Source organism: Oryctolagus cuniculus, chromosome 19 (genome assembly GCF_964237555.1).
Source record: "Oryctolagus cuniculus chromosome 19, mOryCun1.1, whole genome shotgun sequence".
NCBI classification, from domain to species: domain Eukaryota; kingdom Metazoa; phylum Chordata; class Mammalia; order Lagomorpha; family Leporidae; genus Oryctolagus; species Oryctolagus cuniculus.
The window spans coordinates 7,498,238-7,513,859 of record NC_091450.1 but is presented as its reverse complement, the minus strand read 5'-3'; the positions used below and the strand labels follow the sequence as shown (position 1 = coordinate 7,513,859).

Below are 15,622 nucleotides of genomic sequence, written 5' to 3'. Positions count from 1 at the left end.
AAAAAAAAAAAAAAAGACACAGGCCAGTGCTGTGGTGCAGCAGGTAAAGCCTCTGCCTGTGGCATCGGAACCCACTGCCAAGTCCCCGTCCCAGAGGCCAGGCCTGGGCGGGACCCCGCTGCACCCAGGACCTGCCCTTCAACAAGCCCCCGTGTGCTTCCCCACAAGCCGCCGTGTGGCTGTGGCATGCACAAGGGTTTCATTCACTGCAAGAGGCGGATTTGGGAGTCGATTTCGGGTTTTTGAGCCCCCCCAAGCTGGGGCCTGTCATGGCTCCAAACCCGCCAGCCCACATAGGCGTCGGGGCCAAGGGTCTCATCAGAGGGGAAGTTCAGCGGCAGGGCCGTCAGCGGAATCTGAACCGTACCAGAAAATAAAGCCATTTTATTATTTTTTTTTCTCATCCACTGCAGAGTGGGCAGCGGGGGTGGGGTGGGGGTGGGGCGTGAGCGCCTGGCCCCGGCTGACGGCCCCGTGGGCTCTACTTGGCCTGGACTGTGTCTTCCAGCCTGTCCACGCGCTTCTGTAGCTCCTGCACCACCGTCTGCAGCTTCCTCAGCTCCTCCTCCAGCCGGGATATCACGTCCTGGGGGCCCCAGCACCGCAGTCAGGCCCGGCGCCTCCCTGGGCTCCCGCCCCCCCCCCCGCCGGTGCTCGCTGGGCCCTTTTGTCCAGCCGGGAGCTGCAGGCCTGTATGCCCGGAACCCTCACCCGTGCGTGGCCCCCAATGATCCCCGACCCGGGGTCCTCCCCCTGGGCCTCTGGCCCTGCCCCGCCCAGCCCCATCTGCCGCTCACAGAGCTGGTCTCCGACGTGGCCTTCCTGCGCGAGACACTCAGGCCCCGGTTGACACACAGCTCCCGGCTCTTTGGGGGCACGTAGCCATCCTTGAGAGAGATGAGGAGGGGCCCGGCATCCCGACCCGCCAGCCACTCCTCAGCGGTGAGGGCGGGGTCGGGCCCCGCCGTGGGTGGGTACAGGTCCTCCTGGAACAGGTCCGACTGCGGGCGAGATCAAGGCTTGGTTAAGACAGGGCTCAGGCGGCAGCTCCCCGCGGGGGGCAGCCTGAGGGAGGGCGTGCAGCCTCACCTTCCTAGGCACCGTCATGGCAATGGGCTCACACTTGCGCTCGTGCAGCTTGTAGAACCTGTGGAGGCAGGAGGGTGAGCCATGCACACAGCCTGGGCGGGCGGGCGGGCGGGGCCGTGGGGCTCAGCAGGGCCTGGGGGCAGTCACCTGGCGATCTCACACTTGTTCACCTCCAGGCCCCGCTTGGGCATGTAGCCCATGCCGCGCTGGGACTCCTTGGAGCTGAACATGGAGAGGTAGTGCAGGAACGGGGCCTCAGACGTGATCTCGAAGTAGCGGATAGAGCTGTCACCCTGCGGGGGGGCGGGGCAGGGTCAGCACCAGCTCCTCCTACCCGCCGCCCTGTCCCCGCCCCTGGCAGGGGGCCACCTTGCCACAGAGGTAGACGATGTTGGTGTCGGGGTCAAAGAAGGGCAGCAGGACGCCGCTGCTGGTGTCCAGTTCCTGCAGGGACAGCGGCTCCTCCAGGTGCTTCTGCAGATGGGGAGGTGTGGGTGAATGGTCACACGCACGCACACGCACACACACAGCCGCCGCCGCCGGCCCAGCTGCCAGAAACCCCCACCTGAGGACCCTGACCATCCAGCCACGGCACGCGGCAGGGCAGGGACCTAACTTCCAGCCTCAGGCCCCGGGGCCCCTCTGCTCCCCAGCTCAGCACGCACCGTGTCCCACAGCGCCACCTGCCGCTCGCTCATGCGGCTGAAGCCTGTGGTCAGGATCTTGCCGTCAGACACGAACACGGCGTGCACGGGCCGGGTGCCTTCGTGGGGCCGGTCCTTCTCCTAGGGGCAAGGGAGGAGGTTGGGGCTGCAGCCGGGAGCTCGGTGCACGGCGGGAAGGAGGGGTAAAGGCCTCGGGGGCGGGGGCCGGCCTTCCCAGCCGCTCACCACCACGACAGTGCCTTTGCGGGGCTCGATGATGCGCAGGCGCTTGTCGCGGCACGAGGTGCAGATGAGGGCGCCGTCGCGGCTCCAGTCGACGCTGTAGACGGTGTCCGGGTGCACATCCGAGCCCAGCGTCAGCACGGCCGCCCCCGTGCCCACATCCCACACCAGGATCACGTTGTCACAACCTGCGTGATCCCTGAGTGTCAGACGCCTGAGGCCCCGCCCTCAGGCACGCGGGGACGCTCCCCCGCCCCCCCCCCACGCACCTGCGCTGAGCAGCACGTTCTGAGCCGTGGGGTGCCAGGCCACGATGCCCACACGCTTGGTGTGGCCCTCCAGGGTGACCACGGGCTCCCGCAGGGGCAGCGTCAGGCCCCCATCAGGGATCTCCCACACCTGCCGAGAAGGGGCCGGTGAGTCCTCGGGGCTCCGAATATCGGATCCCACCCTGCAGCCCCCTCGGGCGCGTACCCAGCGGCGCTCACCATGACGGTGCAGTCCTCAGAGCCGCTGGCGATGACGTTGTCATTATGTGGGCACCAGGCGATGTCCAGCACAGGGGCAGTGTGGCCGCAGACCGTGGGCGCGTTCTTGTCCACACGTCCAGTCTACAGGGCGGGCGGGGCCTTGGACAGGTGCCTTTGCCCTGGAAGCCCCGCCCCGCCCCTCCACCCCTCAGAGAAGCCCAGCAGGGGTCTGTGGTGCCTGCCCTCTCCCCCCCACAGTGGGCCCAGCTCGTTGCCCCCTTCCCAGGGGCTCCTGGGCAAACTCCAGGAAGGCTGGACACACGCGGCACAGCCCGGGACAGCCTGGCCCAGCTCTGCCCATCTCCCTGTCTTGTCTGTGCCCTGAGGGTCCCCACCCCCACCCCAGCTTCCCTGTGGGAGGCTTGCATGAACACTCCCAGCCGGGGCCCTGAACCCCAGTAGGGCTGGGGCTTGCCGGGGAAGGGGTGGCAATTTGGGGGGGGGGGGGGCTGCAGGGGTGGGAACTGGCAAAGGGAAAGAGGCCCCAGGCTGGAGCAGAGGTTGGGAAATGGCCTCTTCCGGGGCCTGCTGCCTCAGCAGGGCTTCCTGTGGGGGGAGCCGTGCGGGGCGCGGGCCCAGCTCACCCCGACAACCACTTCCTCTCCTCTTGGCTGCCATCGGCCCTTTTAAGGTAACAATTTAGGGCCCCCCTCCCTTCCTGTCTTGCCCTCCAAAGAGCACAGGACTGTGCCGGGGGGTGGGGGGTGGCAGTCAACACAACAAGGCCACGGGCCGCTGGCAACAGCTGAGCTGGGGGTAGAGCTGGCTCAGCCCTGAGAACACTGCTGGGCCCCCCCGGCCCCCAGCCCACCCTCCCTGAGCTTCCAAGGGGAGAAAGAGCCCCCCAGGCTGAGTGAGGCCTGGGAGCCCCGGCGCTGGGCCCGCAGCCCTCCCTGCACTGTCCTGTCCCCGCCCCAGGAGCTCCTCTGGCCCAGCTCAGCTCCACAGGGGGCACCACCACAGCCTGGGAAGGCTTGGTGACAGTCACCTCGTCCAACCCACAGAGGCGCCCCGAGGTAGGGGAGCCACGGTCCCAGGCCCCCCAGGGGGCTCACCTTGCAGAGGGGCAGCACCAGGAAGGCCCCGCCCCCGCTGGCCTCACAGATCAGGGCCAGGAACTTGGGGTTGACGGCACAGAAGCCACTGTCCCAGGTGGTCTGGGAGACACGCACGTCCTCATAGCACTGGTCGGCCTTGGCCGGCTGTCCAAACACGTGGCGGAACTTGCTGGAGCGGACCACCTGCCGGCTCATTCTGCGGGCACAGGGGCCGAGAGCCTGTCTCCCCTGGGGATACCCAGTCTGGATTTTAGGGTCCCAGCATCACCCCCCATGTGGGCCTTCCCCCGCCCCTCCTCGCTCCTGCCTGACCAGCGAGCCACCTGCTGCTCCCACCACAGCCACTCAAACCACCCTCTCCATCCTGCACCCGCAGCCTCAGCAGGGCTGGGGGTGGCAGCCCCCAGGGCTCCCCCAGTTTGCTGACTGACGGAAAGCTGTGGGGCCTTCCTCCGGAATGGCTCCGGTGTGGGGGCATTGGCCCAGGCCATGGGGTGGGGGTGAGGGGGTCTCTCTCACTGCAGCATCAGAGCCCACGGCCCTCACGCCCACACGCCTGTGGGGCAGGGGCAGGGCTGGCCTGCCACCACCCAGCTGGACACTCGGGAAGTGGAGCGTGGGCCTGCCCAGGAGGGAACGCGGCAGCATGATGGCTTCCCCCGTAGGTCTCTGGGCGCCAGAATCAGGCGATGGCTTGGGTCCCAGTATCTCCTCCCCACACCTCCTCTTCCCGCCTCCGCTCAGAAAAAAAGCAGGTGCCCATGAGTGCCATATGCACCCCCATCGGAACTGCACACAGGGAGGGAGAGGCGGACGCCACTTCCCTGAGGTCCAGCGAGGGGGGCAGGGGGGCAAGCGAAGCCCTGGGCAGATCCTGGTGCCCAGGGCTCCCTCGTGTGCCACCTTGCAAGGGCACGTGCCCACCTCCCTAGCCATGCCCATACTAGCCTGCTTGGGGTCTGGCCTCTTCCTGCTTCCGGCTCGAACCCCCCCTGCCCCCCAGGCACCCCCAAAGAAGCCTGTGGACCTGCTTGGCCAGAAAGGAGGTGAGGCGCTTGTGTGATGGGGACCCAGCCTGTAGGACAGGTGGGCAGCCGGGGTCTGGGGAGAGGGAGCCCCACATCAGAGGTGGGGGACAGGAAACCATCGACCCACCCTGCCTCCTCCCCCACCGCAGGTACCAGGCCCGGAAACCACGGAAAGGGGAACTTGGTCTTGTCTTGTTTTGCTCGCAACCCCTTCCTGTCGTCAGGCTCAGGGCAGCTGCTCGGCTCACCCCACCCTGCCCCCCACCCCCACCCGCAGAGACTCGGGCGCCGCATCTGCCCGGACCCCCGCTCCTGCTGCGCCCCCCCCCCACCTCCATGCTGGCCGCGGAGCTCCCTCACCCGCACCTGCCCAGAGCGCCCAGGGCCCCGTCCCCCCGCAGGGCCAGGCCGCCTGACAGCCCGCGGCGCCCACGCTCTCGCCTGCCCCACAGGTGGCCCGGGGCAGTGACTCTGGGTCCCCGCGGCCAGCCCGGCCCGCTCCCCCCGGAGCCCGGCCTTACCTGCTGCGAGAGGTGAGCGGACCCCCGGACGGAGGAGGGAGAGGAAGAAGAGGAGGAGGAGGAGGAAGGAGCCGCAGGAGCCGAGGCTGGCGGCGGAGGATGCTCTTGTCAGACAATGAATGAGAAGCAGCCGTGCGCCGCCTCCTCGGGTGGCAGCGCCCCTTTGGGCGGAGCTCGCGGAGGGGCCGGCCCTGCCCTGCTCCGCGGCCGCCGCGCGCTCCGCCCTGCCTGCGGGCACCCGGCCGGGCGCCGGCGGCTGCCGGGTCGCCGGGACCGAACCCGCACGGCGCAGGTGCGCACACGCCCCGCGCCGCCTTCCCCGCTCCGGCCCACCCCGGCCCTGGCCCCGACGAGGGCCGCCCTTCGAGAGCCGCGCGCGCCCCGCAGCCCGGCTGTGGCCCCGACGGGACGGAGCGGAGCGCGGACAGCCTGGCGCGGCCCCGGGCCCTGGGTCCTTGGCGCAGCTCCTATACGGACGAACGGGCTGGGGCGGGGGGTCTCGTGTCTTCCCGCGGAGCATCCCTGCCCCCTCACCCCCGCTCCGCAGAAACACTGGGCGTGGCGGGAGCTACCCGGGCAGGGGGGTGGGGGATTCTGCTGGAAGGGGTCATCCGCGGGCCCCTGGAGCGCTGGCAGCCGGCTAGAAGCAGAGGCAGCAGCTCCAGGCCAAACTCCCGCGGGGAGAGTTCATTCCTGTCATTGGATTTAGTGGGGCTTCCTGGCGGCGGCAACCCAGAGAGGGTTCTACTCCAGAGACTCCAGGCCAGCGCACCTGCTGAGTGACCTGGGCAGGTCCCTTGACCTCTCTGTTTCTCCCTCCCTAACAGGAGCCCCTGCCTCATAGGGTTATGGGGATGGTTACCAAAAATGACCCGAGCAAAGCTTTAAGCATGACTTCTGAAGACAAGTGTCAGCTTTATGGTGACCTCCAAAGGCTAAGCCAGCGCCCAGGCCCGGGGCCTCATAAGGCCAGAGCCCGCGGAGTGAGGAAGTTCCGGAGCTGCGAGGGGCTGGCGGAAGTCCCACCTCCCCCGCTGACTGGCTGTGTGATCTTGGGCAAGAGGCCAGCCCTCTCTGAATCTCGGTTTCCTCATCTGTCAATGGGGGATAAATAAGATTTGTTCCTGCTCCCTGCAAAAAGTTGCGAGGTTCCATGGAGGCAGTGGATGTGGATGGGTTCAACAGATGATGCCATTGTTTAAAAAAGGGGGGGTGTGGGGAGGCTGGTGCTGCGGTGTAGTGGGTGAAGCCGCTGTCGGCAGTACAGACATCCCACATGGGCGCCGGTTCGAGTCCCAGCTGCTCCACTTCCAATCCAGCTCTCTGCTATGGCCTGGGAAAGCAGAAGAAGATGGCCCAAGTGCTTGGGCCCCTGCACCCACGTGGGAGACCTGGAAAAAGCTCCTGGCTCCTGGCTTTGGATTGCCAGAGCTCCAGCCACTGTGGCCATTTGGGGAGTGAACTAGTGGATAAGACCTTTCTCTCCATCTCTCCCTCTCTCTATCTGTAACTATGCCTTTCAAGTAAGTAAGTAAGTAAATAAATAAATCTTAAGAAATAAATAAGAAAGGCGGAGTTAGAGAGGAAGTGGAGCAGCCAGGACTTGAACCGGTGCACATATGAGATGCCGGCATTGCAGGGGGAGAGGGGCTTTACCCATTACGCCAAAGCACTGACCCCATAAATAAATCTTTAAAAAAAAAAAAAAGATGTTGGATTGGCCTGCTACTGAGCCACAGTGGGCCAGAAAGGGCCAGGATGGAGCAGGGTCAGTGAGGTTCAGTCTCCACCTGAGGGAACAGGAATGATGGCTGGGGGAGAGGTGTTAGGCACCAGGGTTAAGATACCACTTGGGACACCTGCATCCCCTATCAGGGGGCCTGGGCCTGGGTTTGAGTCCTGGCCCTGCCCCTGACCCCAGCTTCCTGCTCATGCACACCTTGGGAGGAGTGATGGCTCAACTACTGGAGTCCTGGCCACCACGTGGGAGATCCGGGTGGAGTTCCCAGCCCCTGGCTCTTGTGGGCATTTGGGGAATGAGCCAGCAGATGGGAACACTGGGAATACACTCTTTCTCTCCCTGCCTCTCAAAGAATAGAATAGAATAGAATAGCTAAGGGCCAGCGCTGTGGCGTAGTGAGTAGAGCCACCACCTGCAGTGCCGGCATCCCATATGGACACTGGTTCGAGTCCTGGCTGCTCCACTTCTGATCCAGCTCTCTGCTGTGGCCTGGGAAAGCAGTGGAAGATGGCCCAAGTCCTTGGGTCCCTGCACCCATGTGGGAGACCCGGAAAAGGCTCCTGGCTCCTGGCTTCAGTTTGGCGCAGCTCTGGCAGTTGCAGCCAATTGGAAAGTGAACCAATGGGTGGAAGACCTCTCTCTCTCTCTCTCTCTCTCTCTCTCTCTCTCTCTCTCTCTCCCCCTCTGCCCCTCTGCCTCTTCTTCTCTCTCTATGTAACTCTGACTTTCAAATAAATAAATAAATACATAAATCTTTATATATATATATATATATATATATATATATATATATATATATATGAAAGAGGTGGGCCGGCGTGGAGCTGCTGCCCGGGGCAGATGTGAGGCCAGAGCAGGGAAGCCGTGCGAAGCAGGTGTCCACAGACGGGGAGGTGCCGGGCTCCCTGTGCCTCCCGTGAGCTGGCCTTCCTGCTGCTGCTCCGGCATCGCACAGTCACCTCCCTGACCACTGGGCCTGGAAGGCGGCTGGGAGGCCAGCGCGGCGCCCACAGTGGCTGTCTCAGCACCAGGTGGGATAAGCCAGTCAGAACAGGCTCACACAGATGCCCACGCAGGGAAGATACGTGCACACTATTTTTAATAATCCGCATCTTCCATCAACTCTTTTGAACAACATCATGCATTCTTTTCTCGCTTTAAGGCAGTGAGTCTGAGCTGGACTTCTGGCACTTGCCACTGGAAAAGTTCTCAGTAGGGGTGGCCGCTGGGGTGCAGCCGGTTCTGGGACACCTGCATCCCATAGAGGGCTTGGGGGTTAGGTCTCACCTCTGCTTCCCACCCAGCTTCCTGCGAAGGCACCTGGGAGGCAGTGGCTGGTAGCCTAAGGGCTTGGGTTCCTGCCAGCCACATGGAAGACCCGGATGGAGTTTGGACTCCTTGCTTTGTCCTGTCCCCACCCTGGAGGGAGACCAGACCACAGGTCCTTCCAAGGAGTCAGATCCTCAGGCTAAGCTGGCCAGACATGTTGGGGTGAAGTCCTCGCTGTGCCCATTACCCACAGCGCTAGCCCCGTTCATTTCCTTTGAAAAATCAACTTTATTTACATACAGTCAAACACTTCTTGGGGATGGTGTTGGTGGCACAGCGGTTTAAGCTGTTTGACGGGGAAGGGCTGGTGCTATGACATCAGCATCCTGTATGGGTGCCGGTTCCAGTCCCAGCTGCTCCACTTCCACCCAGCTCTCTGCTGTGGCCTGGGGAAGCAGTGGAAGATGGTTCAAGTCCTTGGGCCCCTGCACCTGCGTGGGAGACCCGGAAGAAGCTCCTGGCTCCTGGCTTCGGATCGGCTCAACTCCAGCCGTTGCGGCCAATTGGGGAGTGAACCAGCGGATGGAAGACCTCTCTCTCTCTCTCTTTCTCTCTCTCTCTCTCTCTCTCTCTCTGCCTCTCCTTCTCTCTGTAACTTTGAGTTTCAAATAAATAAATAAATCTTAAAAAAAAAAAAAAGGAGTCCCATGGTGCTCACTCTACACGATTGGTTCTAATTGACATCACGGATGGGAAACACAGGCCGCAGAGCCCAGAACCGCCGCATGTGCTTGCTGTGCTAGGACACCCACGACCCACACTGCAGCACCTGGCTTCATTCAACCCCCCAGCTCCAGCTCCTCACTCCAGCTTCCTGCTAAGGCGGACCCTGGAGGCAGCAGGTGATGGCTTACGTGCCTGAGCCCCTGACAACAACATGGGAGACCTGGATGGAGTAGCCAGCCCTTGGCTTTGGCCCGGTCCACCCCTGGCTGGTGTGGGCATTTAGGGAGTAAACCAGCAGATAGGAGCTCTTTTTCTCTTCTGTCTAGTGATCTCTCAAATAAATGAATAAATACATTTTTTAAAAGATTTATTTTATTTATTTATTTGAAAGGCAGAGTTACACAGAGAGAGAGGAGAGGCAGAGAGGTCTTCCATCTGCTGGTTCACTCCCCAATTGGCCAAAATGGCTAGAGCTGTGCCAATTCGAAGCCAGGAGCCAGGAGCCTCTTCTTGGTCTCCCATGCAGGTGCAGGGGCCCAATGATTTGGGTCATCTTCTACTGCTTTCCCAGGCCACAGCAGAGAGCTGGATTGGAAGTGGAGCAGCCAGGACTCGAACAGGCGCCCATATGGGATGCCAGCTCTGCAGGCAGCAGCTTTACCCACTATGCCACAGCGCCGGCCCCACCAATCCATCTTAACATCACCAAAAATAGGGTAAGCAGACATGGCATGTGGTGACACCACTGCGTGCAGTATCACCTCTGTGTTCTTGCCAAAACAATGACGGCAAACACCTTGAACTTCACGAAGCCACCAGAGCTGTGAGTTCACAGGAACTGAGAGAGAGAGTGGGTTAAACAACGCCTCGATAAATTCCCTAAGCCTAGAATGTGGGGAAAGTGACCTGGCTTCCAAAGATAAATGGTACGAAGAGAGAAGGGGGCGAAATCAATTTTGAAAGTGGTAAGAGGGGGTGGTGCTGTGGCGCAGCGGGTTAACAACACCCTGGCCTGAAGGGCCGGCATCCCATATGGGCGCCTATTCGAGTCCCGGCTGTTCCTCTTCCAGTCCAGCCCTCTGCTGTGGCCTGGGAATGCAGTAGAAGATGGCCCAAGTGCTTGGGCCCCTACCCGCGTGGGAGACCTGGAAGAAGCTTCTGGCTTCTGGCTTCAGATCGGCCCAGCTCCGGCCATTGCGGCCAATTGGGGAGTGAACCAGCGGACGGAGGACCTCTCTTTCTCTCTCTCTCTGTGTAACTCTGACTTTCAACTAAATAAATAAATCTTTAAAAAAAAAAAAAAAGTGGTAAGAGGAGGGACCAGCACCGCGGCTCACTTGGCTAATATGGCCATATGGGCGCCGGGTTCTAGTCCCAGCTGCTCCTCTTCCAGTCCAGCTCTCTGCTGTGGCCTGGGAGTGCAGTGGAGGACGGCCCAAGTGCTTGGGCCCTGCACCCCATGGGAGACCAGGAGGAAGCACCTGTGTCCTGGCTTCAGGTCGGCACAGAACTGGCCGTAGTGCCATTTGGGGGGTGAACCAACGGAAGGAAGACCTTTCTCTCTGTCTCTCTCTCTCTCTGTCTAACTCTACATGTCAAATAAATTTTTAAAAAATTTAAAAGAAGCTGGCGCCGTGGCTCGCTAGACTAATCCTCCACCTTGCGGCGCCGGCACACCAGGTTCTAGTCCTGGTCGGGGCGCCGGATTCTGTCCTGGTTGCCCCTCTTCCAGGCCAGCTCTCTGCTGTGGCCCGGGAAGGCAATGGAGGATGGCCCAAGTGCTTGGGCCCTGCACCCCATGGGAGACCAGGATAAGTACCTGGCTCCTGCCATCGGATCAGCGCGGTGCGCCGGCTGCAGCGCACCGGCCGCAGCGGCCATTGGAGGGTGAACCAACGGCAAAGGAAGACCTTTCTCTCTGTCTCTCTCTCTCTCTCACTGTCCACTCTGCCTGTCAAAAATAAAAAAAAAAATTAAAAGAAAGTGGTAAGAGGGACTGGTGTTGTGGCGTAGCAGGTAAAGCCACTGCCTGGAGTGCCGGCATCCCATATTGGTATTGGTTTGAGTCCCAGCTGTTCCATTTCCCATCCAGCTCTCTGCTGTGCCCTGGGAAAGCAGTGGAAGATGTCCCAAGTGCTTGGGCCCCTGCACCCACATGTGAGACCCAGAAGAAGCTCCTGGCTCCTGGCTTTGGATCAGCCCAGCTCCTCTTGTTTCGGCCAACTGGGGAGTGAACCAGCAGATAGAAGTTCTCTCTCTCTCTCTCTCTCTCTCTCTGCCTCTCTGTAACTCTGCCTTTCAAATAAATAAATAAATAAATCTTTTTAAAAAGAAAGGTAGGAAGGCAGAGAGACAGAGCAAGCACTCATCCTGTGGTTCACCCCCAGCCGGGGAGGGGCCAGGCTGAAGCCCAGAGCCCAGGACCTGATTGAGGCTTCCACGGAGGTGGCAGGGATCCAAGAACTTGAACAGTCCCCTGCTGCCCCCGGGAGTACACGTTAGCGGGACGCTGGATTGGAAGCGGAGCAGGGACTCGAGCCCAGGCCAAGCAGCACCTTAACCATGGCACCAAATCCCCACCCCAAAAAGGCAGTTTTAAATTCAGATTCTTCAGCCCTTTGGGCATTCTCTCTGGCTGAAAAGCCCCCAAGAGCATTTCAGGCATGGAAAGCCAAGACACTGTGGCAAAAAAAAAAAAAAAAAAAATCCTACATGAAAGACCTCGGTGGGTGAGACCCCAGTAGAAAGAAGGGGCCATCAAAGAAGGCCGTACTTTTCTCTGAAGGGAGGAGAGCGCTTCCACTTTGGTTATGATCCTGTCTAATACTGATGGAGTTTGTGAACTCAAGAGGCTTCCGCAGCCTTGGCAGCTCATGACAAGAGCCTCGGGTGATCACTGACGTCATACATAAAAGTGTTAATTGTTAAATTAACAACAGGAGTCACTGTGCACTAACTCCCCATGCAGGACCTCTGTCCTCAAAGAGTTGTATTATAATTATGTCTAAGTGCTCGCCAAAGATGTGTTATTCTTGGGTGTGTTTTTAAAGTTAATTAAGTTTCTAAAAAAGAAGAAGTGAAATTAACTTCAGGATGCGATGACTTGGAACAGCCCTCGTCTGGACTGTTGAGGAACAGTTTTGGTTTTTCTTTTCTTTCTTTCTTTCTTTTTTTTTTTTTTTTTTTTTTAACTGTGCAACATTGTTGAATTCTTTACTTGGTGTAGAGTTGGTTTCCGTGTAGGAAGTTAATCGAAAATGAATGGAGAATGGGACTGGGAATGGGAGAGGGAGGAGGAAGAGGGGTGGAGAGTGAGTGGGAGGGCAGGTATGGTGGGAAGAATCACTGTGTTCCTAAAGGTGTACTTGTGGGGCCGGCGCTGTGGCATATCAGGTAAAGCCACTGCCTGCAGCGCCAGCATCCCATATGGGTGACAGTTCGAGTCCTGGCTGCTCTACTTCCAATCCAGCTCTCTGCTATGGCCTTGGAAAGCAGTAGAAGATGGCCCAAGTGCTTGGGCCCCTGCACCTGTGTGGGAGACCCAGAAGAAGCTCCTGTCTCTTGGCTTCAGATCGGCGCAGCTCCAGCCAGTGTGACCATTTGGGGAGTGAACCAGCGGACAGAAGACCTCTCTCTCTCTGCCTCTCCTCTCTCTCTGTGTAACTCTTTCAGATAAATGAATAAATCTTAAAAAAAAAAAAAGTTGTATTTATGAAATGCATGAAGTCTGTATTCCTTAAATAAAAGGTTTCTTTGGGGGGGGGGGATAGATTCAAAAAATAAAATAAATCAGGTGAGATTCTTAAAGAGTCCCGGATGCTCCGAGCAGCGCTATGTACCGGGTGCTGAACCCAGGGCCTTCGCAAACCTTCTGTGATTTGCATCGTGGAAAACCCTAAGAGCCCTAGGCCATCTTCCAGTCTCCCTGTCACAGATGAAGACATCAAGGCTCGGAGGCGAAAGGTGACAGATCCCAGGTCCCACTGACTGAGAGCCACACCCGAGGCCACCTGCCCAGGCACACCGCGCAGACAGACGCACCTGAAGCCAAGGTGCGTGCAGACCGGAGAGCAGCGACGTCAGTGGGTGAGCCCGGACGAAGCAGGCGGCCCCGCCGCAGCTGGCCGTGGAAAGCTCTCGGAGGGCCGCGTACACGGAGTCTTGGGGCGCGCATCGGGCGCAGTGGGTTGAGCCACGATTTGGGACACCCGCACGCTACCCTGCAGTGCCGGGTGGAGTTCTGTCTCCTCCGCTTCCGATCCAGCTCCCTGCTGATGTGTCTGGGAAGGCAGGGGAGGATGGCCCAGCCACGCGCCCGCCCCTGCGCCTGCGCCTGCGCCCCCGCCCCGCCACGCGGAGGGAGGACCGAAGCCACTGTTCTGCTCGGGGCTGCTACTGGGGAGTCACCAACCACCCCAAAACGCTGAGAGAGAGAGAGAAAGAGAGAGAGAGAGAGAGAGCCAGCACACCAAGAGAGAGGAAGCGAAAGCTGCCGGGCCTCTGGGAGACCGGCCCACGGCTGTCACGGCAGAGCCCACAGCGCGTCGTGCTGGTCACGCACCCACGCGCCAGCCCACAGCGCGGAGCTCCTGCAAGGGGCGGGCAGGGCTCCTCAATCTACCGCTGAGGAGGAGGAGGAGGAGGAGGAGGAGGAGGAGGCGGCAGGGTGGGGGAGGGGTGGCAGGGCGTGGCGGGTAAGGGAGGGGTGGGCGCAGGGGAGGGGCCTCGGTGGGAGGCGCTGTGGCTGCACCTGCCCTTGGCTGCCCGCTGCAATGCCACACCTGGTTTTCCAAGACAAGTGGGAGGCAGAGATTTTTGTGTGAACCCCGCAGATCCTGCAATATCGGCGACTAATTCAAACATTTCTAAAAATGTTGGGTGAGCAAAGCTAAATCTGTCTGTGGGTTGGATGTGGTTTTTCTGGCCAGCATTTTTTTCTTTCTTTCTTTCTTTAACTCTGGTCTTTGTCCTTGGCCGGGGCCTAAAGTCTTACTCTTTGTTTGCTACCAAAGGTTTATTTGTAAACTGTAAAGCTACTGAGACTCAGGTCCACGGGCGGGCGTTGGGGTGCAGCAGCGGGTGGAGCCGCCTCCTGCGAAGCCGGCATCGCACATGGGCGCCCGTTCAAGTCCCGGCTGCTGATCCAGCTCCCTGCTAAAGGAGGGGAGGCATTTAGGACTTGAACCCAGGGCTTGGATTCGGGATGCTGGAGTCGCAGCTTGACCCTCTCACCGAACACTGGCCCTTTGCTGTCTTTCTGCCTCTCTAATAAATACCTTTTAAAAAATAACAATAGTACTAAGAGGTCAAGATTTTCGGCCGTGTGAAGCCTTCCTGTCCCGCGCCTTCCACCAACACAGGCTGCGGCTGTCCTGGCGTCCTCTCTCCCTTGCAATGGGGGCCCCGGTGGGTCCTTGTGTCCAGACAATCAGTGCACCGCATGGAGTCGGTTCCGCGTTCAGCTTCCCCCGCAGGCATCCCATAAACACAAATGCTGTCCTGTTCCCAGCACTGCTAAGCAACCACCAACTCACGCACGCGCGGCCGGCGCCGCTCCTCTCCTGGCCACTCATCCCCCTGCGGTTACCCTGGCGATCCCTGCACGCCACCTCCTCCTCCTCCTCCTCTCACAGTCATTAGTTTAAAGAAGAACTCTGGATCCGAAAAGCTGCTGCTAGCACAACTGGGAGAACCATCTGCTGTGGTTGACAAAAGCCTGAAAATAAACACAACACAGCCAGGACACTAGTGAGAAAAATCCCCGATGACATCGTCTGAATACCTCGATCCAGCCTGTCCTGAAGCCTGATCTACCCAGGACATTTGCATTCTGACAATCAATACATTTATTTGTTGCCTATAAGTTGGATCTTCCTAGTACTTGGTGAGTCCTCTCATCACCATCACAGAGGCAAATAGTTCCTGTTACAGAGTGCAAAGAAATTTCAGATTTGGGAAGGGAAGACAAGCACAGTTTTTTTTTTTATTATTATTAAGATTTATTTATTTGAAAGGCAAAGTTACAGAGAGGCAGAGGCAGAGAGAGAGAGGTCTTCATCCACAGGTTCACTCCCCAAATGGCCAATGGAGCTGGGCCAATCCAAAGCCAGGAGCCAGGAGCCAGGAGCTTCTTCCAGGCCTCCCATGCACATGCAGGAGCCCAAGGACTTGGGCCATCTTCTACTGCTTTTCCAGGCCACAGCAGAGAGCTGGATCAGAAGTGGAGCAGCTGGGACTCGAACCCATATGGGATTCCCACCAGCCCTGAGATTTTGCAAGCAACCTGTATGTAGCTATTCTGCAGCCACAGGATGTGGCCATCTTGCTACAGCAGCTTTTGTGTTACCCCACCCCCCACCCTGCGGCTTCCCCAGCTTGGATACCTTCCAGCCACTCCTGATACATTTAAACTCCTCCTGTAAGCTCTGCTCACTTACAGCCCCATGGGATTGCCCGGTTGTCAAAGATGGGAAATACTTCTCTTTACCATCTTTGTTTTGCATTTGTCCCATTTTTCTGTTTCTACCAGCAGCGTTGGAGGAATCTGATGTCTTCACATCCATACAAACACTTGCTATTATCTACCACTTATTATTATTTTTTAAATACAGTACACTTTATTTTTAAGATTTATTTTATTTATTTGAAAGAGTTACAGAGAGAAGTAGAGACAGAGAGAGAGAGAGAGGTCTTCTATCTGCTGGTTCACTCCCTACATGACTGCAATGGCCAGAGCTGCGCTGATCCGAAGCCAGGAGCCAGGAGCTTCTTCC

At 59.2% G+C, this 15,622-nt stretch overlaps 1 protein-coding gene across 2 annotated transcripts; it reads right to left on the bottom strand.

The window, feature by feature from the left end:
• Positions 1-364: 364 nt before the first annotated feature.
• CORO1A (coronin 1A) lies at positions 365-5,272 on the bottom strand. 2 transcript variants are annotated; one of them, XM_051847593.2, is made up of 11 exons: positions 5,114-5,272; positions 3,562-3,760; positions 2,465-2,587; positions 2,246-2,375; positions 1,980-2,164; positions 1,755-1,874; positions 1,459-1,563; positions 1,237-1,382; positions 1,090-1,147; positions 798-1,001; positions 365-586 (listed from the first exon to the last, which is right to left on the bottom strand). In XM_051847593.2, the coding sequence occupies exons 2-11, from the start codon at positions 3,757-3,759 to the stop codon at positions 482-484; spliced, it is 1,374 nt and encodes a 457-aa protein (XP_051703553.1). In that variant the 5' UTR covers position 3,760; positions 5,114-5,272; the 3' UTR covers positions 365-481. The 2 variants fall into 2 exon arrangements, with proteins under 2 accessions (XP_051703553.1, XP_051703552.1); XM_051847592.2 differs by having other exon boundaries at positions 3,562-3,792; positions 5,114-5,254.
• Positions 5,273-15,622: the final 10,350 nt, after the last annotated feature.

Coding starts and splice junctions, on each gene's coding strand:
- CORO1A (XM_051847593.2), bottom strand. CDS start 3,759: ATGAGCCGGCAGGTGGTCCGCTCCAGCAAGTTCCGCCACGTGTTTGGA. Junction 1,002..1,089: donor CCATGACGGTGCCTAGGAAG/GTGAGGCTGCAC, acceptor TCTCGCCCGCAG/TCGGACCTGTTCCAGGAGGA. Junction 587..797: donor CCACGTCGGAGACCAGCTCT/GTGAGCGGCAGA, acceptor TGGGGCCCCCAG/GACGTGATATCCCGGCTGGA.